The 27351-nt window shown below is 36.9% G+C and overlaps 1 protein-coding gene across 5 annotated transcripts in view; it reads left to right on the top strand.

Moving 5' to 3' along the window:
• Nucleotides 1–27351, top strand: part of PLPP1 (phospholipid phosphatase 1) — a 90824-nt gene that overhangs the window by 40999 nt on the left and 22474 nt on the right. For all 5 annotated transcript variants that reach the window (XM_083355542.1, XM_083355543.1, XM_083355546.1 and 2 more), the window contains one exon: nt 7630–7910. In XM_083355542.1, coding sequence (XP_083211668.1) covers nt 7630–7910 — 281 coding nt within the window. The remainder of the gene's footprint in view (nt 1–7629; nt 7911–27351) is intronic.

Here is a 27351-nt window from a genome sequence, read left to right on the forward strand (position 1 = left end):
AAATATGACATCCTTCCTCAAATATAAATGCATACTTACTATTTATGTTTACAGATTCCAAATAAAAAAACAATGAATATGACAGATAGGGAAATCCAGATGCCCTTTCTGTCAGTACATTATTGTACTCCTTTTGGCAGGAATAATAGTTTCCAAATCATTCTGGTTTTGCATTTTGATTTTTTTCTCCATTCTCCCCTAGTTTAAAAACTTTTTAATACATCTTTGAATGCATTGCTTGTTTGAAAGCTCCTACAGATTTTAAATATTATTCAAAATGGAGGATTATGAAGACATTCCAAAAATTTGGTATTTTTTTCCCCTTTGAGTACTGTATGGATGATAGGGAGGTATGTTTCAAATCCTTGTCTTCTTTTTTTTTTTGAAAAGTTTTTCAATACATTTTATCTTTAACAGCCCCTCCCCCCCACCCCCTACCCAACCCTTCCCGACCCTCCCCCCTCCCCTTCCCCCCTCTCCGTCCCCGACTTCCCAGAGCTAAATACAAGGTATAAAAGTAAAAACAATCATAAACAGCCATATGCTAACAACAATAAGCTATTAAGTCTATCGCACTCTAGCTCATATAAAATGACTACAAGCAATACTAATATCACATCAAAACTTATGCAAATGCTAAATGAAACTTTTTAGTCCCATATTTATTCTGGATGTAATCAATCCATTTTTTCCACTCCGTAATATAACGTTGTTGCGAATGGTCTTTCAAGTACGCCGATATCTTTGCCATTTCCGCCAGGTCAGAAACTTTTAAAGTCCATTCTTCTATAGTCGGCAGTTCCTCCTTCTTCCAATATTGACCTACTAAAAGTCTTGCTGCCGTAATTAAGTTCAACATCAACTTAGTGTCCACAACAGTAGTATCAGTAATTATGCCCAGTAAAAACAATTGCGGACAAAACTTTATCCTTTTCTTAAATATCTTCTGCATATTCCACCAGATTTTAATCCAAAAAGCTTTAACCTTTTTACAGGTCCACCATATATGAAAGTACGTTGTGTCTTCGCCACCACATCTCCAACATTTAGGTTGATAGTTCGGATACATACTTGCAAGCTTTTTAGGATCTAAATGCCACCTATAAAACATTTTATAAAAGTTCTCTCTTAAATTTTGAGCTTGCGTAAATTTTACGTTCCTCACCCAGATCTTTTCCCAAGTATCCATTGTAATAACTTCTTGAATATTCTGAGCCCACTTTATCATGCAATCTTTAACAAGTTCTGTTTCTGAGTCAATTTCTATCAATGCAAGATATATCCGTTTGATATGTGCTGGACCCTGATTTCTAATTTGCTTTACCAGATTTTCATCAGTCATTGAAAAACCAATTTTCTGATCTTCTTTCCACCTGGCCCGTAGTTGCCCATATTGAAACCAGGTTTGAACAATCTTCTCTTCTCGTGGAAAATTATACGGCTTCAAACACCATACGTTCCTCTCCAAACTTAGGATTTCCTTATATGTAATCACATCATGTTTGAACCCAACATTTATGTTTTCTATTGCGTGTTTTGGTATTGCCCATAAAGGTATCTTGTAATTTAACTTATGTCTATACTTTTTCCAAACTCAACAAAGCATGTCTTAATAAATATGCACCTTAAACACATTATCTACCTTCTTATCATACAATAAATATGCATGCCAACCAAATAACAAGTCGTGGCCTTCAAGATTTAATAATCTCCCTTGTGTTAAATTAATCCAATCACTTATCGCTGACAACGCAGCAGCTTCATAGTATAGTTTAAAATTGGGCATTTTAAGACCACCTCTTTCACCTCATTCGTTCACCTCTTTCACCTCTTTCTTTATCTTCTTGATCCTAGAAAAAAAATCATTAGTCGTTAGTATAAAGTCAATCCTGGAAAAAGATTGATGTCTATCAGAAAAAAAAGTATAATCCTTTTCTTGTAAATGTCTTTCTCTCCAAATGTCTCGCAACTCCAAATCATCCTTCATCTCAAAAAAAGATTTAGGCAATCTAGCGTGACTTGGGGTACGCCTAAAAGAACTACACTTGTCCAGTTGTACATCCAAGACGCCATTCCAGTCTTCCATAAAAATAAAAGATTTATAATCCAACTGAGTGATCTTGCTGTGTAATAAACTATAAAAATCAGCTTGTTGTTGATTAGGAGCATACAGTCCAACCAAAAGTGTTTTTTTGCCTTCTAGCAACAAATCTATTATAACATATCTTCCTTGTTTATCTGCTTCTATTAACTCCGCTGTCATAGTATTCTTGACATAAATAACCACTCCATTCTTCTTACTCATTGCAGAAGCAATAAATTGTGTACCCAATCTAGACTTCAATAAGTACTTTTGGTCCATAGCCCTAATATGTGTTTCTTGCAAGCAAATAACATCAGTCCTAAATTGTTTTAAATATTGAAAAATTTTCTTTCTCTTCTGTGGTGACTGTAATTTGATCCACTACTGTAGCTTTCTCATCTGCCTGGGTTGTTCCTTCAGCGTCTTGAGGCTTTCCCTCGCCATTCTTCTTTGTAGATTCCAAAAGTGGTAAGGGGATTGCTTTTAAAACATTACTATAGAAATCACGTGCCTGCATCACTGTAATAAGACGATGTCTCGTGCCTTCATACATCACCACCATACCCACTGGTATCTCCCATCTAAACTTGATATCACGTCTCCTAAGCTCTTGTGCCAAAAAAGCAAAGTCTTTCCTTCTCCTTAAGATTCTTGGAGGGATCTCTTTTAGAACCAAGACTTCTTGCTCAACAACCACAAGCTTAGTATTATAAGAAACTTGGATGACTTCATTCCTGATTGCTCTCTTTGTAAAATAAACAACCACATCTCTAGGTAACTTCCTTTCCATGAATTCACACGAAAGATTTTATCTATGTTTCCCACAATTTCAGCTGCTGACTGTCCCAGTACCCCTTCCAAAGCCTCAGAGACTATTTGCTTCAAATCTTCTTTAGGATTCTCTTTTAAGCCTCTGATCCTGATAGCAAACTCCATCTCATGGTACTGGACCAAGGTCAAGTCACTGTCAATTTTATCCACCACATTTTCAGTCTCTAACATTTTTGCTTCTAATCTGGAATTATTTTGTCTGAGATCTTCCACTCTTTCATCCAAGCGTTCAATACATAAAGCCATACCTTGAAGTGCAAGCAAGATGTCTGCCCTCATTTCTGTGAACTTCTCCTCCAGCTTTTCATCCATAACGTCAGCTAACTTTTCTGGCAACTTGTCATCCAGCTTTTCATCTATAATATCTGCTATTTGTTGTGAGTACTTTTCCAAAGCATCCTGCAAATCTTTAACTTTCAATGCTGGAGCAGATGCAGGGGGCAATTAAGCTTGTAATGAGGACTGCTGCACCGGGGAAGCCCCCGCACTCCTGAGAACTTTGGAAAATTTAGCCGCCATTTTCCCCCACTTCTACTTGCTATGCACTTTCACTTTCAGAGTCTGCAAAATCCGTTGAGCTAAAGAACAAAAGTCCACTTTCACCTTGATCTCCTGTATCGCTCTGCCTGCATCTTCGCACTCCCAAATCCTTTCCTGCTGGCAGGGGTGGTTGCTAACGCCTTGTTCTGCTCCCAAAAACACGGAGCAGAAACGCTGCGCAGCCCGGAGCAAACCCAGGCTTCGGGGGGGCTCGATCCTTCAGCCGCCCAAACTTTAAGCTCAGGTGGCCCCGGAGAGTTCAACCCCTACCTGTGTACTCACCCCCTCCTCTTCTCCCAAGGAGGGGGCTTCCGAACCGCCGAAACAGCTGATTGGCGCTGTTTTCGGCGGTTCTACAAAGCCGCGGAGCGGACAGCCTAGAAATGGCTGTCTTTAGAGTCGCGTCGCCACCGGAAGTCCCCCTTGTCTTCTTGAAATATCCAACTTTTTTTCTGGGTCAGGGACTATTGATTTTTGCCAAAGGAGGTGGTAAAAATCGAAGGAATGTCAATCAGATTATTGCACTTGCCATAGGTGTTATTTTCTTATTTTGAATAGGTAATGACTGTTCATAAAAAACATGCATTCAGATTTATAGGAAGATGTCACATTTACCGTTGTCCAATGTACAGGTTTTGTCAACTTCTATTTACTTACAGATTCATTGAAATGTATAATTTTATTAGGTGTGCCTAAACATTTGTGTTCTGTTGTATGATAGAAAAAAAGGCAAGCTTAAAATATGTTTAAATAATTCAAAACAGTGAAATTTACTATGTTAGTCCAAGATTGCTCAGAAATTGCTATAGAAATTGAATAAGTAAATAAATGAACAAGTACAGATATTTCATTGTGCTTAGCTTCACATATATGTTGGATAGAAAATACTGTAAATCAGAAGAATTGGGCAATTTACTTGGCATTTGTGGAGCCTGAAGTAACAACTTGTTGTTTTATTTTTATTAAAAAGCTTCCAGACCTGTGTGGAATGTCAAGAACATAAATGGAGAAATCATTCTAACCTCCTCCCCCCATATGCATTTTTAAAAACGGCTGTCTTCCAGTCTAGATTTTTCCAGTCTTTATTAACTATCTAATCTATATATTTACTACATACTGTATTCTACTATATTTTGGAAAATATAACTCAATGCCTAAAACTGGCTTTTTGACTCTTCCCTCTTTAAAATCAGATGCAGCTTATATTCCTTTGTGAACAATAGATTGAAGCATTTAACTAACTGGAAAGCCTTTAAATGTTGACATTATGAAGATAGAAAAAACAATTTCAAGTATTTTCCAAGATGAAATGAAAATAGGCAAACTGGGCTGTTAACATCCGAATTACCATGATACAGTAAGAAGAGTATTCATCCAGAGTTTTGGAGTTCAGATACGTCTGCTCTTAGTAGTCAGATTGGACAACTGAGCTCACAAACTGTTGCTGCCACATGGAGTGAAATGTCCATAAAATATTTTGGTATTGATTTTTTGTATCCTGAGGAATCCAGTTACCAAGTATGTTCAGCAAACGTAGGCTAAGTTCAGATATGGTATGCATTATTGAACAGATTCTACACTGTTATCTTAGGTGGTGACATTTCTATTCTTGCTGGCTCATAACCTTATTTTCAGCATCATGCTCTCAGAAGGCAAGTAGATTCTACGGAATCACTGCAGGAATAGGTTATAAAGGCAGCTACGTCTACTCACTCCTTAGGACCCTTAAAATCAATATTACATAGTGAGAGATATTATTATCAAGTTTGCATCACAGATGTAATAAGATTGCTATTATTAATTCAGTGAGTAGCCGCATTGTTAAAAAGAACACTTCATGGGGCATAATAGAAATGTCTTGTGGTTAGCTACATAGGTGCATATGCCTTTTAATATGCTATCTTGTAGAAATGCATGATTGTGTTCCACTCTGGCAGCCTGTATAATATCTCAACATGTAGGGAAGATGGAGAGACAATCTTAATGTTTTTCCTTCCAATCAATATTGTTTCCACATCCCTAACTAATAAAGCATTATGACATTCTGACTCATTCAGCTGCTGGACTCAAACAATCTAGAAACTAAAATGGAACCTCTAGTGCTCCTGATATAAGAAACTTCTTTCTTGGTGTCTTATCCATATAAGGCTTATATTGAATTTGGTTGCTTTTGTTATTTTTGTGAAAGACTTTTGAGCAACAGGAAAAATTGGAAAGGACACCATATCATAAAACATTTGTAGACAATACTGTAAATAGCCACCTATTACTACCATTGATACTGATTTGTAGACATCACTGAAGTTCAGTTGATATCTCCAGTCACCTTTATCACACATTCCAAGAGATATAAACTAAAATTCACTCATATTTAAGAACTATGTAACTCATCTTCCGTTTTTTCCTTCTGTTTAAATTTATTATCCTTAATATTACCATGGTTTACCATTACAGAAGGTATTAGCCCAGTTTCTGAGCAAATAGATACAACTGCATTAATTATTTTTTTTCCTAAAAATGGAAGCTAAATACTTCATTGCCAAATTATGATTTCTTGAGGAAAGTCAAATTTCTGGTTTATAGATTTCGTGAACCAAGATGCTTATACCAAATTACCATTAAAGCACAGTAATTTGTAGACAAAAGAGATCAGCAAATCACATAAGGATTCAAAATTAATTTGAAATATTTAGTCCTGCTTTAGAGTTGAAATAGCTACAGCAATTAAACAAGCTGCTTTGATGGAACCATTGAGTAAAATACTGCTAACTGGATTGGACTGAGGAGTTTCTGTAGCCACAAAATAATAGTCTGACAGTAGTGCTAATTAAATCCCTGCCCTGAAACTGACAAGGTGGTAATCAAACTGCATGCAACAAGTGTGACATAAAATATTAAACTATAAATAATATGTCAGGGCAAGATTAAGTATCTTGTATGTTCTGTAAAGTTCCATGAAGTTGTATATAAAATATAGCTTCTCTAAGAAGTGATTTTGCCTAGAAATGTAATGAAACTCCTTGAGGAGATGTTCCCAAAATGGTTTACCACCTATTCTAAGCCTGAGAATAATACAGGAAATTGACTATGCCGGTTTTTCTTTTGTTAGCCAGTGCTGATGTTGCTGTCTTTACATGTGACCCCAAGACAGTTGTTTCCATTCTCCAAAGAACTTTAGAAAGTCCAGCTTTTGTATAATTCAATCAGATATCAATATTTCCTAGATTACCACTTACTAAACCATTATAAGCCACTACACAGGAAAAACTAAAGCTGAAGCATCGTATACAAAGTTAGTATTATTAAATAATCCTTGAAGTAGACCACTTTCTAGAGCAAAATTTCCTCAAGGCAACTTATGAGAAATAAACGTGGATGATAAAAGTTTGGCAATAAAAGCATAATAGAATATTGATACAATTGATACCCATCCATAGTTAGAACTTGCAACATTTTATTCAAATAAGATGGTTATAATTAACATTCCACTTATCATTATAACTTCAGTTATAAAAGATAAGCACAAATACTTCCAGCCAAGTTGAATACCAACACTATAAATTGTTATTTTCCATAATTCTAGATTTCCACCTTTGGCACCTTTGTTTTTGTTTTGGGAAACCATTATATTCTGAAGGAAGTGTGTCCGGTTTAAAAGATTCCATCTAGCTGAAGCCTGGGAGGTTCCCATGTTTAAAAGTTGGCCTTTAACATTTCTGGCAAGAACATTGTTGTCTAGCCCTTTCACTTGGTTCCTGAATTTCCAGAACGATCAAGTTCTTGGCAAAGAAACCATTTCTTTTAAGTAAAAGGTTAAGAATGAGTGGAAATTTGATGAAAAGTTAAATGTGTTCCTTGCTGATGGTACCACTGCTGTATTTTCCGGGAAGCAGTGTTTTGTCTGGTGGTAAGGATAGAGGGGAAGGTTTCTAGTTCATGTTATCTGTTCATTAAAACCAGGACAGGAACAGAAAAATGAAAGTTTATATTTCCTTCACTTTGTTTTCGATCATTCTATGAACTAGTCATCGGAAGGTTGACTGAAAATAGTTTTACAGAACCTTTATAGGCTTAATTAACACCTAGTTCATTGGAAGCCCATGTTCAGACTTGAGTATGGAGCATGTTTTACTTCTGTTGCAATTTTTAAAACATTCTTTTCTTTTTTATTCCAGATAATCATAGGAGAGGCCCTTTCGGTATATCACAACTGTTTGCACTCTAATTCATTTGTGAGAAATAGCTACCTTGCTACTATTTACAAGGCTCTGGGAACATTCCTTTTTGGTGCAGCTGTTAGCCAGTCTTTGACAGACATTGCCAAATATTCAATAGGTAGACTGAGGCCTCACTTTCTGGACATATGTAAACCAGATTGGCATCGTATCAACTGCACTGTTAATTACATTGAAAACTTCAAATGCCTTGGAGACAAAGTAAAGGTTAACGAAGGAAGGTAAGTCTGTTAACGTGTGTGCCTGGTCATGAAAATATTTTATATTTTCTTTTTGGTAAAAGTGAGAATTTAACCTTTTTGTAAATAGGGTTTATGATGTCTCATCATTTGTCTTCCACTAGTATACAGAAGGTATTGTGTGTTTTGTTCCCATTAACAACAAAATAATCCAGATTTAATTCCATTAACTAGTACTGTACAAAATATTTAGCATATGCTAATTATTACTGCCAATACAATAAGATTCTAGTTATAAATTGAAGTCTTGAAAAAAGAAAAATGGAAAACATTTTTTTAAATCCCATTTATATCCCGCCCTTCTCCGAAGACTCAGGGCGGCTTACAATTTAAAGCACAAATCAATGTGCTTAGCAGTTTGCATTGGTGATTTGATAGGTATTATCACTTTTGGTGTTTGTTGCTCCCCTTTTGTTGCATAGGCATTAGGCAGAGCTAGATGTGTAACCTAAAGATTAATGTGTTAATTACAGGACATTTTGCATTCCTGAAGTTGTTTTTCTGTACAGAATCATTCCCTTTATTTCCTGCTATTCAAGCTGTGAAGGTTGTTGGTATGTAGCTAGAGTGGCACCGCCCAAACATAGGAGAAAAGGGATTTGAATTTTTATAGGAATGCCAGGACTTACAAAAATACAATAAAAAAATGAAAGAAACCTGTCCAAAAGATCCTTGCAGTTTTTGCAGTTAGGATGGCAATGTGCCATGGCTTAGAAAGAACTAGCCAGAATTGCATTAAAATCTCAGATTTGTGTTTTTTTAGAAAATTACAACCCATTTCCAAAATCGGAGGGAGGGAGGGAGGGAGGGAGGGAGGGAGGGAGGGAAGGAAGGAAGGAAGGAAGGAAGGAAGGAAGGAAGGAAGAAAGAAAGAAAGAAAGAAAGAAAGAAAGAAAGAAAGAAAGAAAGAAAGAGAAAGAAAGAAAGAAAGAAAGAAAGAAAGAAAGAAAGAAAGAAAGAAAGAAAGAAAGAAAGAAAGAATAGTGGCATGCCCAAACCCATATTTGAATCAAAATTCCTTTTTGGATAAAAATTTGGTGGAATATGCAGAAGATTTTCAAGCAAAGGATAAAGTTTTGTCCGCAACTTTTTTTGTTGGGTATAATTACAGATGCTACAGTTGTGGACACTAAGTTGATGTTGAATTTAATTACGGCAGCAAGACTTTTAATAGGTCAATATTGGAAGAAAGAGGAATTGCCGACTATAGAAGAATGGACTTTAAAGGTTTCTGACCTGGCAGAGATGGCAAAGATCTTGGCTTATTTGAAAGATCATTCGCAAGAACGTTATATTATGGAGTGGAGAAAATGGATTGAATATATCCAGAACAAATATGGGACTAAAAAGTTTCATCTAGCATTTGAATAAGTCTTCCTATCTATTTCTTTATATATATTTTTTCTTTATATGTAATATTAGTATTGTTTGTAGTTATCTTATATGAGCTAGAGAGTGATAGATCTAAGAATTTATTGTTGGTAGCATATGGATGTTTATGATTGTTATTTGTTTTTATACCCTGTACTTAGCTCTGGGGGGGCAGGGGGGAAAGGGGGGGAGGGGAAGGGAGGGATAGGTAGGGGGGGAGGGGGGATTGTCAAAGATAAAATGTATTTTAAAACTTTTCAGTAAAAAGAAAGAAAGAAAGAAAGAAAGAATAGTGGCATGCCCAAACCCATATTTGAATCAAAATTCCTTAAATTTTTAGATCATTGCCTAGAAATACCAGAGGAACAAAATGCTTCTATATGATTTTTTTTTATTATTGCTAAAAGAATGTCACTGTTTTAGCAGAAAGTCAGTAGGGAAGGAAGATTGCAGATGAAAGGCTCTTTAAGTATTAAAACATTGCTTTTTCTCTCTAAGCAGAATTACAACTGATAGTATGAAAACTTAGCTGTATTCTATCCACAGTGTACTGAATGTTGTCACTATTGTCCATTCCTTTTTCCTATCTGTTTTGGTCACTTTTTTTTCTTTTTGAAGCAAGCTCCATCATGACTCATTTTCAGTCTCTTTGGAGCCTATATTCTACTCTCCCATTTTTCTCCTCTTCTCCTCACATTCAGAAGAACTGGCAGCTTATTCTTTTTCCCTGGTTTATTTTTTACTTTCCAGAAAATGCAAACTGTTCATACTGAGTTAAATCAAGATTTCTGTATGAACTAGGAAACATTAAACCTTACTTCCTAGTTATTCTGATTAAGGAATTTGCTTCTTTCTTCATATATACAGTACATTAAAAAGAAAATGATATTGTAGGTCATGTTGTTTATTCCAAAAAAGAAGTAAAATTCAGGAATCAGTTTATTAAAAATGTGCTGTGGATCATTGGAGCTTCTTTTGGAGCCTCATTTTCACTTTATTTAAGTGAATGATTTGGGAGGCAGCAAAACAGAAAAAAGTGACGGCCTCTGGAGGGCTTCTCTTGCAGGGTACAAATTGACTAAGAGCAAAAAACAATATCCATTTCCCCCAGAGGGAACTCTTCCTATGATGGATGATTAGATCTGGGATATTTACCCAGTTTTGAAGGCAAATTTCTAACCCCTATAAACTTTTAAAAAAATAATCCTGAGGGCTTTTAAAAATTGGGGGGCTGAGAGTATCTGGACTTTTTTTACCATACAAGTGACTCTGAGCCTTCCAACTCTTGTTTTATAACTGAAAAAATGCCCAATAGCCAGGAGCTTGATCCAGAGGCTTCTCTTAATACAGGCCATAAGAAAGAGAACCAGTTTGATGTAGTGATTTCCAGTGCTAAACTGGAAAGTGACTGAGCTTGTCGATCAGAGGGTCTGCAGTTTGGCGGGTCGAATCCCAAGTGCTGCATAACAGAGTGAGCGCCTGTTACTCGTCCCAGCTTCTGCCAACCTAGCAGTTCGAAAGCACGTAAAAATGCAAGTAGAAAAATAGGACCACTACGGTGGGAAGGTAACAGCGTTCCGTGCGCCTTTGGCGTCTAGTCCTGCCGGCCACATGACCACGGAGACGTCCTCGGACAAACGCTGGCTCTTTGGCTTTGAAACGGAGATGAGCACCGGCCCCTAGAGTTGGAAACGACTAGCATGCATGTGCGGGGGAACCTTTACCTTTACCTTATATTGTACTTCAGTTATTACCTGATTTTGAACCTTTGCTGTGCTACTTGGGTATGTTCTTGATTGTTTCTCTCCAATGAACTCGTAAACTGGCTTTCATTCAGAAGGATTTCTGCCATACAGCTGAATTGAATCTAGAGACTGCTACACCTTAGATATGTCATTACAGGTATTGTCATCTGGACAAGTACATGCATGGAAGTGCCTAGCAAAATTAACTTCATTGAAAGTAAAATGAACAAACATAAGATGGGAGCCCCTGGTTTGTCTGGTAAAAAGGTGTTCAGGCTGCTGCCTCTTTTAATATTACATATGATAAAGTGATCATGCTTGATATCATGGGAAGAGGTGGCTTGGCATTCTCCAGATGTCTAAGATTACAAACGATATAACCTGGCATTAGTCATGCTGGTTGAGGTTTATAGGGGCTAATAGAAGCTACAGGCAAAATTAAGATCAAAGATACAATTTCCATGCAGAAAAACACTATAAAACTCAAAAGTATTATTTGCTTTTTCCCCTGTGGTCAGTAACTTCACAAGTGCAGTAAGTTGCCAAGGTTAATGCCTTCCCACTCTATTTAAAATTGTTTTTTTATATATATCTATAAGTAAATGTCAATGTCAAGTTTGGTCTGGGATTTTTTTTTTGTTTATGTCTTTAAAGTGGGCTGCCTTACTACAATGAGCTTAAAATTTTGCTTTAATGAGAACTATATATAAATATATCTAATTTTAAATGGCCTTTGTTCCGTCTGAGGAAGGACACATGGTATTTTTAAGTGAAAAGAACAAAAGCAAGGAACAAAATGTAACTTATTTTGAAATTATATTATTTATAGTAGTTTTCTGGGTGTGCATGCATTCAGGTCTTTAGATAATTAAATATTTAAAGAACTATGTGATTTAAATAAACAGAAATTAAGATTTGAAGTGACAGACCTAAAATTCTTGATACCTAGTTCAAATTTTTTCTAAAGTCATTTTCTTAGAATGGAGGGGAAAAGACCGCCTCAGCTTTAGTGCTTTGGTATTGGGAGTTTTGAATTGGGAGTTTTGAGAATTGTAGTCGAAGACTTCTAGAGGAATCAGACTACGGAAGACTGTTTTAATCCAGGAGTTACTTTAATTTCTGAGTTCCTTTTTAAAACTCATTGAGATTTGTTTCAAGTCTTTTTACATACTTGGCTTAAACATGGTTGGCTATTGTATCTAATACTAACTATTGATCCAAGTGAATCTCACTAATACCAACTGTAATCCTTAAATAGAACTGCATCTAGATGGAGGGAAGTACGTAGCAGTGTACCCCAAGTCTCTGTCTTAGACCCAGTACTCTTCAATATCTTCATCAGAGATTTAGATAAGGGGATAGAAGGGGAACTCATCAAATTTGCAGACGACACCAAGCTGTCAGGAATAGCCAACACTCCAGAAGAAAGGCTCAAGTTATAAAAGGATCATGACAGACTTAAACAAAATGAAATTCAGTAAGGTTCTGCATTTAGGCAGGAAAAACCAAATGCACAGGTATAGAATAATAATAATAGTAACTCTGAGAGGGATCAATAATAGTAACTGTGAGAGAGATCTCAGAGTCAAAGTCATGTGAGGTGTTAATGCCATTTTATAATGCCTTGGAAAGTCACACTTGGAATATTTCACCCAGTTTTAGTCGCTGCAATATAAAAAAGATGTTGAGACTTTAGTAAGAGAAGAGCAACAAGGATGATTAGGGGACTGAAGGCTAAAATATACTAAGACGGATTTCAGGAAATGGGTATGACCAGTTTAATGAAAAGAAGGACTAAGGGTGACTTGATAATAGTATTTAATATCGAAGGGGGTGCCACAAAAGCATCTAAGGAGAAATTTCCTGACAGAACAATTAATCAGTGGACTTGCCTCCAGAAGTTTATTTATTTATTTATTTATTTAAATTTATATACCGCCCTTTCCCGAAGGACTCAGGGCGGTTTACAGGGTATTTAAAAGAAAATCAATACAAAAGTTAAAAACAAATTGAAAAAGATTAAATGAGACCCTGAGAAAAATAAAAACCCAGTTAAAATTAAAAATTAAAAAATTCTCAACCTGGGCCAGAGAGCTCGAAGAGCCAGGTCTTCAGGTCCCGGCAGAATGAACGGAGGTCGGGGGCAGTCCTAAGCTCCACGGGCAGCTGGTTCCAAAGGGCAGGCGCGCCCACTGAGAAGTTGTAGGTGTCCAACACTGGAGGTTTTTGGACAACCATTTGTCTGAAAATGGTTTTGTGCCTGAGCAGGAGGTTGGACTAGAAGACCTCCAAGGTCCCTTCCAATTCTGCTATTCTGAAATTAGCCTGTTAATTATATTTTAATTTTTTTTAGCTCATGATTCCAATCTGTTCAGAACAGATCCCTGTTAAATTAACCCATGAAAGGTGGATGAACCGGTGAGGATGTCTAATTAGTGAGAACTTTTCGCTTTGTAGGTAATAACAGAATGCTAAAATGGAAGCTGGGAATGTAACTTTGTAATATATGTCACATACAAATTCAGATATTTTCAGGACTTACAGTAAAATAGCCTCTGTACTGTCAAAGCAAGATAGCATATCTTGCCTTGATGGTGTTCGCTTGATTTTACTTGATTAGAGTCAGCAATTTTTTTTAAAATGTATGTGGATAAGACAGAGAAGGACAAGTACTGATTTTTGCACTGCTTTAAGAAAATTAATATACTAATAATGCTGTCATAGTTTGTTTATTATTAAATTAGGACAGTTTTTGACAGGTGTTGCATAACTTGGGCAGAAATTGCAAGGCAATTTTACATACAAAATTTAATTTCCTGGTGCTTTCGAAAAGCTAGAGTTATTTGAGAATTCCAAGCTTTTACAAAGGCCAAGCAATTCTGCTGCTTTGGCAGAGCAACAGTGGTCTTGTTGCTGTTTGTTACCCAGCTGTCTCTACTGCAAGATTCAAGTCTTATCCTATTCATGAACTGCAGTAATTGTGATATAAACACTGCAAGCAGAAGACAGCAACCTTTGTCTCAGCTGCTCCTTTGTGAAGGAAAGAGTGCCGCTTTCTGCTTGGTATCATACTTATCTCTTGCATCTTGGAGTTGCTGTGAGGTTTTGTCTGCAGAAATGCAAGCTGTGCCTTGTGGGATAAATGCTTTTGTGTGGTGTCTCCAAGCAAAGTGTTAGGGAAAGGCTTTAGGCAAGTGTTCTTGGAGTTAAGCTGCAGCCAAGAGGACTTCCCCAATCTTTCTTCAGCAGGCATCTGTATTGGGCAACAGTACTGTGCACAGCATTAACTGAAACTGTTGATCTTGCAGAGGATTTATATACAAGTATACTGTAAATAGAGATTGATTTGCACCACTCCCTCTATTCTCTTGGGCATCAATAGGCAATAGGAACTACAGAGGTTGCTGAACTGCATATTCCAGCTTCCCTTATCATCATCTTCCACAATTCCAAAGATGGCAGGAGCTCTGCAGTATCTGGAGAGGAAAAAATTAGGCAGCATGACAACATTGACCAAAAATGACTGAGCATAGCGAGGAGCATCTCAGAAAACTGGCAGTTATTCCTTCTCCTTTAGATTAATTTCAAAGGATGTAAATGAATCTAAACTTGGACCAGAGTAGATCCAGAGAAGGAAAACATAAGGCATGCCTTGATTAATAAATATAACTTTTTAGTAATTTTATTAAACATCACGATTAAAAAGAGAAAATTAATACAAACTAAAGTGAAAAAGTAGTGCAGAAAAGAAAAAAATAGAAAACAAAGGGAAAAATAAGAATACAGTAACAAAAAAGAAAAATATATAGAAATGACTTTCCCCCTCATCACAGAAATATAAACAATTTTAATAACTTATCACCTTCAAATACTGTACAACAAATGATCTCATCTTCTTATATCCCATCTCTTATTTAGAAACAAATCCTTAAAGCCTCGTCATTCAGTCTTGATCAGCAAAAGTCTGCTAAGGGTTACCAGAGATGATGATGTATTAATTTGTTATTGTTTGTTGTTTGTATATCCTTTTTAATAGTTGAACATTGATTTCATTTGTATATCCAGTGTGGTATCTTTTTCCATGTAATTCTTGTAGCCTCTCATTTTTAAATCCACATTCATATCAATTTCAATCTTGCCTAATATAACTTATAAGAGGCAGATACTCTTTTGGGTCCACTGTTCACCAATATCCTTCAATATGTCCAATGTCAAAAGTATTTTGCTGCATTCTGTATTAGTAAATCAGATTTAAATATTCTTATCCATTAATTGTAGGCTTTAATTCCTTCTGGCTCCCTCTATTGTCCAGCTTTCAAAGAATTTTGTGTGTGTGTGTTTTAAGAATTCAAAACAAAAGCATTTTCCCACAGGAAAGACTCTTATAATTAATTTGAAGCTCTTATTTCAAGTCCATCTGGATTCTTAGTCCATTTGTAACTTTCCAAATTCAACAATTTATCCATCTTTTTTATGTTTATTCCAAAATCCCCCCTTTTTTGAAAGTCCTAAAACTTATATTTAAAAAACCTCTTTTGATAGATTGAATGAGACTTTCCTGGTGCTGTAAAATTTGTCAAAACAAAGATTTCTATTAGCTGAAAACAGTTAACAAAAATGATTAGAAAATGAAGTATGAAAATCCAGTATCCTTAAAGGTGCTGACTGTGGTCGGTGCTTTTATTGATAAATGGAACTTTGGAAAAATTTGTCCTTCATTCAGTTAACCAAAGTACAATGTTTCCTGTGGCACAGCTTTGAGAAGTGATGTTAGCATGCATAGCATTGCACCAATGTAGTGTTTTCATCATATCCTGTGACTACTGCTAAAAGATCTTTGGAGATGACTCCAATCATTTTATTTGTGCTTTAGAATGAATTTTTTTCATTACATGAGTGAGTTGACAATTTTTTTGTCTTCCTCTTAGTGAAAGTTTTGAAAAACACTGATTTTTTCCCCCAAACACTGACTAGTTAGGGGTTTCTTGGCTAGACAAGCAGATGGTCATTGCACAATTGCTTTGAAACTTCAAGAAGTACCGGGCTTTTTACATGATGGTCCTTGCTCTGGTAGAGCAAAATAAAAATGCTCATAGTTTGCAACATTATATATCCAAGATAGTACTGTATCTCTGCTGGCAACATTAGATTTGCATTAGGCTGAAGGAAAGCTCAGAACTTGGCCATCACAATCACTACTGCAATATTACACCTTGTGTTAGTGTGATGCTCTATTTATGGGGTGGGAGCATTCTAAGGTGCACCAGAAGAGAGTTTTTTTAGGGTATTTTAACACCATTGCTGTACTAATGCTGGATTAGTATAAAGACTAATCCTGATGGACATATGCAAGAATTGTTCTGTAAGAAAAGATGGTAAAACGTATTTTAAGCCCTGTGAAATTAGATAATGTTCAGAAGTGGCTCAATCAAACTTGCTAGGTTCTGTTATTATAGCCAGTTTCAAGTAGATCTAGTTTTCCTGTGCAGCTTAAAAAGATGTGTATATGGGGAAAAAAACCTACATTTTTTCCATATTGAATCACTTGTGCCTGGATATTAGTTATCCAGACCGGCAATGTCTCTGTTTCAGACTGGAATATTTACCTGCAATTGAACCTAAGACTTTTTGCCACAGAGCTTTATTATTTGCTGCTGCCTCCTTTTCAATTCAAATATAACTCTTTAGAGCCAACTATGTCCATCAGCTAACATTTTCATATGGATTACGGTACCTAAAAGGATCCTTCAAGTCAAGAAAGAAAAAAAAACTTCACTCTCAGAATATTCATTTCATAAAAATGTACTTTTATTTTTTAGATATTTTCTGTGTTGGCTTTAGCAGCAGTTAGAGAGATGTTTTATAGCAGAAATCATTGCTCGTTTGGCTCACAATTTCAGAATTTGTACTGCCAAGCTTGCCACATCATAGCAAACGCTATGTGATTTGATTTATTTTATCACTCTTTCCATAGAGCAGTGGATAAATCATTTGGGACATGGAATTGCCTCAGCTCTTGTACTCACCTTTTGCCATTTCAGTCCACTTTATAGCTTAACATCTCTTATGAAATATTTTCTTCTTGTTTGCTTGTGGGCGATATAAAACAGAAGTTGAAACCCAATCTGCTGAAATGGCTTTATTATTGAAAAGGATGTTAAAAGTAGGGGAATAGGGGACAGTCCTTTAAGTTAGCTTACTTTTCATGTTAGAAAGCTATAAAGATTTATATCTAAAAAATCTTGGAAGGAGAAGTATAAATTCAGAGAAACGTAATATTGGGAGAAGACAAAAAGAAAGTTGTTTTTTTAGATGAATGCATGGACTTTGAGTAAGAGGAAAAAACACTCCATATGAAAGGATGGCTAGTACAATGGGGCTTAAGTGTAAAGTAAAACTAGGATCTATTCATAGACAAAACAGCAACATGAGAGAGGAAAGGAGATGGTTTAACAAATTAGCTCTTCTCGGGGGGGCGGAGCCAACTGTCAGAGCGGGCGGCTGTGTGAACGGAGCTCTCTCCTCGCACAACCTCTCACCCAGTGTTCGCGGGGGCTTTTCGGAGCTTCAGGAGGTCCTGTAGGGACATCCGAAGTTGCAGGCAGCCCGGAGAACCTTCATGAGCGGCAGTTCGTGTTGAAGATCCGGAGAAAGTCTGATGCGAGCGAACCGGGGAGAAGGAGGCCAGTAATGGCCGACATGAAGATCTGACAGAGGGACGGAGCTAGCACGTAAGCAGCGGGACAACGGTAGAGCGGAGCTGACGGAGAGTGTATCCGAATATTAAATAGGAAGCGCTTGTGAAAGAGGTACTGGTTCGAAGTGGGAGCCTCACGGAGAGGGAATAAGCGGCGATAGAAGTCTTGAGGGAGGCGTTTGGCAAAAACAGCAAGGGAAAGAAAGCCGAAGACTATATGACTGTATTCTAGCTGGAGAAAAGCTACAACAAGTCAAAGTCTGAGCTTTGGAGCCTTAGAGACTGAACTCTGGATTGTCGGGCGTGGAAAGCGATCAGCTTGGTCTAGTCTGGTCTATCCTGGTAAATTTTGAATTTGTGAACTTTTGAAACTTTTGAAATTCTACTCTACTTGTCACGGGCGGCCATTTGATATAGCAATTTAGTAACTGGAGGTTTGTTTAGTGGGACACCTACTGGTCTTTGACAGCAGAGGAAGACGGAAAAGGTGCCAATTTCTGCGCCGGAAACGGGGGGGGGGGGAAAAAGAAGAAGAACGTGACTTTGATTATATTCATACTATAGAATTTTATTATATAAATTGCTTAGTTGGTAATAAGTATCTGGTGGTAACTGTTTTATATATCTTTTGTCATAGAGTTAAAAGGTTTATATAAGACTCAGGGTATTATACATTGATAAAACGCTGTTAAAATTGGGGAAACATGACAAGTATCTCGGGAGCAACTAAGCCTAGCGCTGGCAAAAAGGCAGCAGCACAGGGACAGGGGATGTCCTCAAGTCCCTCCAATCAGAAATCTATAGAGGATATGCTGCAAAGGGAAAGATCTAACTCGAATTCCTTTAAAGATTTACATGCCCTTTTGCAAAACCTACACGAGGCAATGGCCAAAAACCACGAGGAGATGAAGAGAGAAATAGGCCAAATAAGAAACGACACTGGTGAATTAAAGGGGAAAATCCAAGCGATAGATGATAAATTTGAAGGGATTCAACAGCAATTAGTCAAAAATGAACAAAGACTTCAAGATATGGAAGCTAGAATGGAAAAAGAGGAAAAGAGAGTAGATGATTTAAATGAAACACTCCTTCAGGCTAATAAGGAATTAGAAACAACAGTCATTTTTCTGGAAGCAGAAAAGGCTGCTCATTATCTACGCTTCCAGAACGTTCAAGAAAAAAGAGGGGAAGATCTGTTGGTCATGATGGCAGAACTGATGGCAAAGGCACTCGGTGTAGGGAAGGAGGAAATGCTGGCGGAAATTGATGAAACATACAGGGTCCAAACTAATTATGCGAGAAGGCACAACCTCCCAAAAGAAGTACATGTAAGGTTAGTTAAAAAATCAATTCGGGATGAGCTTCTGCATAGATCTAGAGAGGAACCATTAGAATTTCGGGGCCAACCAATCACCATCCTTAAACAGATACCTAAAAGGATGAGGGATCTGAGACGCGGCTATCAATTCTTAACATCCAAACTAATAAGAGAAAATGTAAACTTTAGATGGCTAACTCCAGAGGGTATTCTTGTTACGTGGCAGGATAGAAGGCATAGACTGGACACGATAGAGAAGGCAGAAGATTTTTACAAACGCCACTTCCATAGCCAAGAGGAAGTAGATTTAGAAGATCAAGATGGAAGGGAGGTAAGAGAAAGAGATACAATACGTGTGGCAATGGATGGGAAGATCTTAGCTACAGAGGATAGAAGGAACAAATCCGGTGAGTTAACAGAGAAACATGGAACTAGAGACAAGGAAGAGAGAGAGCCCCGAATCACGAGATCCACAAAAACCAGAAATAAGTAAGATGAAGGGAGGTGAGTGTAGTATTATGTCTGTGAATATTAATGGATTGAATTCGCCAGTGAAAAGGCGGAAATTTTTTAATAGGCTTATTCACCAACAATTGGATATCGTGGCAATACAAGAAGTCCATATAAAGGAACAACAAAAATATTTGTTAGTACAACCAAGAATAGGGAACCTATTCGTTTCCTTAGACCGACACAAGAAAAAGAGAGGAGTGGCACTATATGTAAACCCAAAATTGACTGCAAAACTAATTTATAACGATAAAGAGGGTAGAATACTGATAGTCGAGGTTATAATAAATCACAGGAAGGTCATGATGGTAGAGATATATGCCCCAAACCATAACCAAGAACAATTTTTCAAAACACTTCACAATAAGATATGTAGCATTGATTATGAGGAGATTTGTTTAATAGGAGATTTTAATGCTATCCTAGATATAAATTTGGATTATATGGGAAAGACGCTTAGGAAAAAGAAGAGAAGAACTCTACCGAGATCTTTTCTTAACTTGGCTGAGGAACTAAATATCCAAGATGTCTGGAGGGAAAGAAATCGTAAGGCTAGACAATATACATATTACTCCAACCGACATAACTCATGGTCTAGAATAGACATGGTGTGGATGACGAAAGAAATTAGTTCAGAAATAGATGAGGTACATATAGCGACAGGTACTTGGGCAGATCACAATCCTATTAAACTTATCTGGAAAGGTTCCAAAAAAATATCCAGATGGACGCTTCAAAGAGCAATTTTAAAAGAAGACGAATTCAAATCTAAGATGGAGAGAGAACTAAGTTTTTTCTTTAAGGAAAATAAAGCTATAGACACCTCAGTACAAAACAATTGGGATACAGCTAAGGCTGTGATGAGAGGGGTAGCGAGGGCATATATGGTATATAAAAATAAGGGGAAAAGACAACAACGGGAAAGATTAGAAGAGGAATATAAGAGCTTAGAAGTTACACTCCAACAAGATCCACAAAAAGAGAATATCAAGCAATCTATGGATCTGATTAAACACAAACTTAACATTCTAGACAAAGAGAAATTGGCACAACAATTGAGAAACACGAAACAAAATTTTTTTGAAAATGCAAATAAACCGGGCCGGTGGCTCGCATACAAATTGGGAAAACAAAAGGGGAAAAACTGGATTCACGAACTACGAGATGAGGAAGAGAGAATATTCCACCAGGAGGAAAAAAAAAAAATTATAGCCCAGGAATTTTATGAACGTTTATATAAAGAAGATAGCCAGGCAAGTGTGGAGAAAATGGAGGAATATTTTCAAAGAGCCAAACTACCTAAGGTCACAGAAGATACCAGAAATATGTTAAACGAGGAAATTCGACTATCTGAGGTGATAAAAGCTATTAATGCACAAAAGAATAATAAAGCATCGGGACCCGACGGTCTTCCATCAGAGATTTATAAAGAATTACAAAATATCCTAGCTCAACCCCTAGTGGAGGTATTTAACGCAGTATTAGAAGGCGCAAGGACGCCTAAATCTTGGCTAGAGGCAAACATAACCCTTATTCCGAAAGATAACACAGACCATACATTAATCCAAAATTACAGACCCATATCACTTCTTAACTCGGACTACAAGATATTTACATCAATTATAGCGGAACGATTGAAACGATTTCTGAATGATTTCATACACGCAGATCAAAATGGTTTTCTCGCTAAGAGACACACTAAGCACAACATTAGAATAATATTAGATACATTGGAGTACTATGAATTACATAGCGAACAACAGATGGCATTACTTTTCTTAGACGCCCAAAAGGCATTTGACAATGTTAAATGGTCTTTTTTGTGCCAACAGCTTAGCTTTATGAATATGGGTGAAAAATTTATAAATATAATTAGGGCAATTTATGACAATCAGGAAGCAAAAATAATTATTAATGGGGAAGCATCTAGCAAGTTTCAAATTCAAAAGGGAACACGGCAAGGCTGCCCCTTATCACCGTTGCTGTTTATATTGACTCTTGAAGTATTAACGAGAACTATAAGAAACGACCCAAAGATAAAAGGATTAACCATTAAAAAGGAAACCTTTAAATTGCAAGCTTTCGCGGACGATCTAGTTTTTATTATGGAGGATCCATGTCAGACGGGACCAAAGCTATTGGAAGAATTATCTAAATATGGTGAGGTTGCCGGACTGCGAATAAATAGAAATAAGACCAAGATGATTGTTAAAAATATGACCAATAAACAAAAAGGTAATCTGGCCGAAATCACGGATATAGAAATAGTCAAGAAAATAAAATATTTAGGGATTAACATTACGGCTAGATGCACTTCACTCAAAAAGGATAATTATGATAGTGTAGTGAATCAAATAAAAGGTGACCTGGAAAGATGGGGAAACCTAAAACTCTCATTATTGGGAAGAATCGCTGTCATTAAGATGAATATTTTGCCTAAAATCCTGTTTCTGTTTCAGAATATCCCAATTCAACTCGACTCTAAATTTTTTCGAAATTTGGATAAATTATCACTAAATTTTATTTGGCAGGGGAAAAAACCAAGAATTAAATTGAAATATTTACAAGACACGAAGGAAAATGGGGGTTTTGGATTGCCAGACTGGGAATTATATTACCACGCCGCGGCCCTGAGCTGGATTAGAGAATGGGTAATCTTGAGAAATAGAAGACTATTAACTTTAGAGGGTCACGATTTGCAATATGGCTGGCATGCTTTCCTATGGACGGAGAAACAAGGTCTTTTCTCGCATTTTCAAAGACACCGGATCAGGCAAGCGCTACTCAATACTTGGAAAAAAATTAGATCTCACAATTACACCAAAATACCGGTCTGGCTATCCACCCTTGAAGCGATAGTTTACCCAAATCTGTTTGATTTGGGTAACATAATCTCATACAAGGATATTCTGAATGAGGAGGGGGAATTGAAACTTAGGAATGAACTAGAATTACAAGGTATAAAACTCGATTGGTGGGCCTACTTACAAATCCAATCGAGATTTAGGAAGGATAAAAATGAATGGGGGATATATACCTCTGAAACAGCATTGGACAAAATATTATTGGGACCGGACTCTAAACAAATAAGGAATTTTTATAAATTACTTTTGGGATATAAGCTGTTTGAAGAGCAAGTGAAAGACCCCATGTTGATCTGGGCTAACAATTTAGGACATAACATCGACCTAGATACTTGGCAAACAATTTGGGATAGGAATAAAAGGATAACACTGGCCTCATCGTATAAAGAAAATTTATTTAAAATGTTTTACCGATGGCATCTTCCCCCAGCCCGCTTAGCAAAAATGTACACAACAGTATCTCCCAAATGTTGGAAGTGTTCTGAAGAGATAGGCACATACTTCCACACGTGGTGGTCTTGCAGTAAAACACAAAAATTTTGGAGAATGATTTGGATTTGGCTGAAAGAAATATTGAAACAAGATCTGGAGTTTAGTCCAGAACTTTTCTTGTTGGGAATCACGAAAGAGAAATATCCTAAAGATGTGCTATACTTAACGATCCATATTATCACAGCAGCTAGAATATCATTTGCGCAAAAATGGAAAAAGAATGAGATCCCAGGACAAAAAGAGGTTATTAGGAAAATTTGGGATTGCGCTGAAATGGACAGATTAACTTTGGAATTAAAGAATAAAGATCAATCAGACTATTATAGAATTTGGAACAAATTGTATCTTTGGATGGATAAAAAGAAAGGTCTCTATTAGGTTTTACAGACTAGCTCACTGTTTTAAATATTGTGGTATTTCACCGATTTGTAATCTAAGTGTATTTAAGTGTATTTTTGATGTATATATATACATGTATATATATATATATTTAAACATTGTAGACAAAAAGGTTTGTCAGCTCGCTGGTACTGTGTCCAATGTTTTTAAATAATAAATTTAATAATAAAAAAAAAAAAAAAAAGCTAAAAGAATTCATATATTTCTCAGTAAAAAAAAAACAAAAAAAAAAACAAATTAGCTCTTCTCTTTAATTCTGTGCACGGTAATAACTCCAGAGCTGTAATTTTCATAGGCAGAAGTCATTGAGATCTATCCATGATAAAATGCAGGAGATTCATTGTCCTCCCATCCACTTCCGTCTTTTCCCATTTCCTCATTGCCTGCTGTCCCCTGGCAACACTCCTCTTCTGTCCCCTGTTGCACTCTGGCACAGTTCTAGTGTGGTGACCAAGTTTCAGCTCTGGAGCATATGTTGTATTCATCCTTTTTAATGCAGGGTGTACCCAGTAAAACTGGGAGTCAACATATCTGCGCTGCAAGAGAAGTTACAGCTCCTCCTGAGCGAAACTGAGTTTACAAGCAAAATGATTTACAACCAGTTGCAACATGACCATGATTTGTGACAGTTTTTGTTGGTTTCTGTCTGTCATAACAGTGGTTGTAAAATTGTGTTTACTCACTTGTTGCCTTGATTTACAATCACAATGACTTAGAACTAAATTCCATGCTCCATTGCGATCGTAAGTCGAGGATTTACTTGTACCATCTTAGCCTTTTAAACAAAAGCAGGAACCTTTGAGCATCTTAAAGGCTATGAAATTTATTATTGTAAAGATACCATTATACTATTCATGATATTAGTTGATAGAGCACGCAACCTGGGCGTCCTCCTGGATTCACGACTCAGTTTTGAAGATCATATTGGAGTCGTGGCTAGGGGGGCATTTGCCCAGATTCGTCTGGTACACCAGTTGCGCCCCTTTCTGGATCGAGATGCCCTACGTACAGTCACCCACGCACTCGTTACCTCCCGTATAGACTACTGCAATGCTCTCTACATGGGGCTGCCCTTGAAGACCACCCGGAAGCTTCAACTGGTGCAGAGTGCAGCTGCACGGGTAGTGATGGGAGCACCCCGATACTCCCACATTACACCCCTCCTCCGTGAGCTGCATTGGCTACCGGTTGCCCTCCGGGTGAGATTTAAGGTGCTGGTACTTACCTTTAAAGCCCTACATGGCTTAGGCCCGGGATACTTGCAGGACCATCTGCTGCCGGGAACGAATTCCCATCGCCCAGTATGCTCACACAGAGAAGGCCTCCTCAGGGTACCGTCAGCTATACAATGTCGGCTTGCGACCCCCAGGGGAAGAGCCTTCTCTGTGGGAGCGCCAGCCCTGTGGAACCAGCTCTCCCATGAGCTTCAGATGGCCCAAGATCTCCAGTCCTTTCGCCGCGGCCTCAAAACACTCCTTTTCCACCTGGCTGACCTGGACGGACAGGGATTTTAATTATGTTTACAATTTTAACTCTAATCTTTAATTTATTTCAATTTTAAATTTTAATTTACTGTACAGAGACCTTTAATTTTTGTTGTTGTTAGCCGCCCTGAGTCCCTCGGGAGATAGGGCGGGATATAAGTCCCATTAATAAATAAATAAATCAATTAATTAAAGGAACACAGAACATAGAATAACAGAGTTGGAAGGGACCTTGGAGGTGTTCTAGTTCAACCCCAGTGTTGGAGCACCCATAACTTCTGAAGGCAAGCCATCCACTGGTAATTGTTCTCACCATTTAAAACCTGAGAAAAATGCACTCTTCAGGTATAATTGATCCCAGTTTTGTTAGTATTGGCACACTACATATAGTTTGTGGGCAACTATAACAGTTTATTTCATATTTGTTTTGGATGACATTTGCTTATCTTGTAGTTATTTAACTAAAGGCAGAATAAATATTTTCTAGAATAATTGCCTGTTTATACAATTACGCATTTGCAACTACATAGATGAAGAAAGCACTTCAAAATTCCCCATTGTTTGGAATTTCAACACTAAACTTTCAATGTTCTGTAATTTGTATTTATTGTAATATGATTATTTTAAGTTTCCAACTGCTGTTTGCTGCCAGAATCACGTTGAGATGGGCAGCCATATAAACAGAAATAAATAAGTAAATAAATCTTATGTAGAGGATATTTTTGAAGATTAGTCATGTCTTTCAGTGTAACTGTATACTTATTTGTATTAAGGTTTTTAATTTTATTTAAACTGAAAGCTGAGCCTTTCTTTGAATATGTCAATATTGATATTAAAATAACATTTAAATCTAGCTCTCTGAAAACATTTTTAAACCTACCTTACTTGACTTATTTCCCCAAATGTATCAAAGGTGTAATTAAAGGAAAAAAGTCCTTATTTTAATTAACGCTAGTATCAAGCTCCTCCTTTTAAAACTGCATGGCTTAGTAGCTTAAAATATTTTAATTTACCTAAAACTAATCTAATAAAAGTCTAATAAAACAAAGACATTTAGAAATCAAAGTAGTAACATTTTGCCTCCAGACCTTCAGTATGACATCAGTAGACATTCTCTTCTGGTCTGCAAAACTCCACCATCCATTTTATTTTATTTGTTTTAGATATTTTTAATTAAGAAAAAATAGGAATCTTGTGTATTGTAAAGTATCAGCTTCAGGCATAATTTTTATTTCCAAGGCTGCTTCTATAAGTGCTTAAGAGAACAAAGGCTGAAGTAAAGTGGCCATGATGTCAATTTCCAATGTATTTGCCATCTAAAAATTGGGACCCGTGTCTTAATGCTTTCCCACATAAAAGCCCTAAAGTGTTGAACCTTTATATGTATAAGATGGTTAAAAATAAAGCCAGCTTAAACCCTTTTCTGGGACTCAACCATTTCTCCATTTTGGTCACAGCATTGACTTGAGGTGGAGTTGGTAGATGACACCAGGTGTATTTGCCCTTGAAGAAGATTAATGGTTCTGTATTTGTGCTAGGACATCTTGGTTATATAGATCAGCCCTTACTCTATGAAGTATACTAGGTGAATCTTGTAATTCTTGAGATAAATGACCAGCTTTGATTATTAAATTCCAAAGGAGATGAATTTATAGCTGTGGATGGCAGCCACCCTTAAGTAGTACAATCAGTACTAGAGGCATGCATATATAGAATACACAAAACGTAGACTTAAATGTGTTGAAGAACCTGATAAGTAAAGTAGAAGTATCTCTGCATAGTTTATTTAATACAAGCCACCATCTTGAGTTTGCAGATAGTCAGTGATTGAAGTTGTAGTCATGACTGAAACCAATTTTCTTGCTCATACATGGTTATAATTGACCATGCAAGATACTAAGGAAATTCTTGGTCTCTATGAACTTGGATTTCAAGATTGGCTAGAAGCTCTTTCATATATGAGGATCCCAACTACTTTTTGAACTTGTGAAATGGCTTCTATCAGATTTTATGTACCAGATTTACCCATGTATTGTGCACATGGGAATTTTGGAGAGTTGCAGATTGATATAACACAAGTGGAGTTTGCATAATTGGGTAGGATACAGTTTCATTGCCTGTAATCAAAGCAGATTCTGTCTTTCTCATCAAACAAACTGTGTAAAGGAGGACTTTCTTACTAATTTAACCCTCTTTGTATTTTAGAAACCCTTTCAAATTCCAGGACACAGGTTGAGTTTCACTTGTCTAAAACCCTGAAATTAGATATTCAGAAATTTTAAAATTAGCTGCTTTTCAGGGATCAACAGAAAGCAGGTCCTCATCCTTCTCAGCTACATAATCAAGAGACACTCCATAGCAGAGGTTGATTAATCGATTTGACTTCTGTGCATTTGGCGTAACTGAGATGGCACTTGGCAATCAGGCATAAAAATGGAGTTTACAATACTCATCCATCATGTGACCTTTAACAGCAGCATGTGTCAAAAAACATCTCCAGAGATAGCTCTGTCAGTGGTTTAGCTGGATACATGTGTGTTGGT

The sequence above is a fragment of the Vipera ursinii genome (assembly GCF_947247035.1).
Source record: "Vipera ursinii genome assembly, chromosome: 2".
NCBI classification, from domain to species: Eukaryota; Metazoa; Chordata; class Lepidosauria; order Squamata; family Viperidae; genus Vipera; species Vipera ursinii.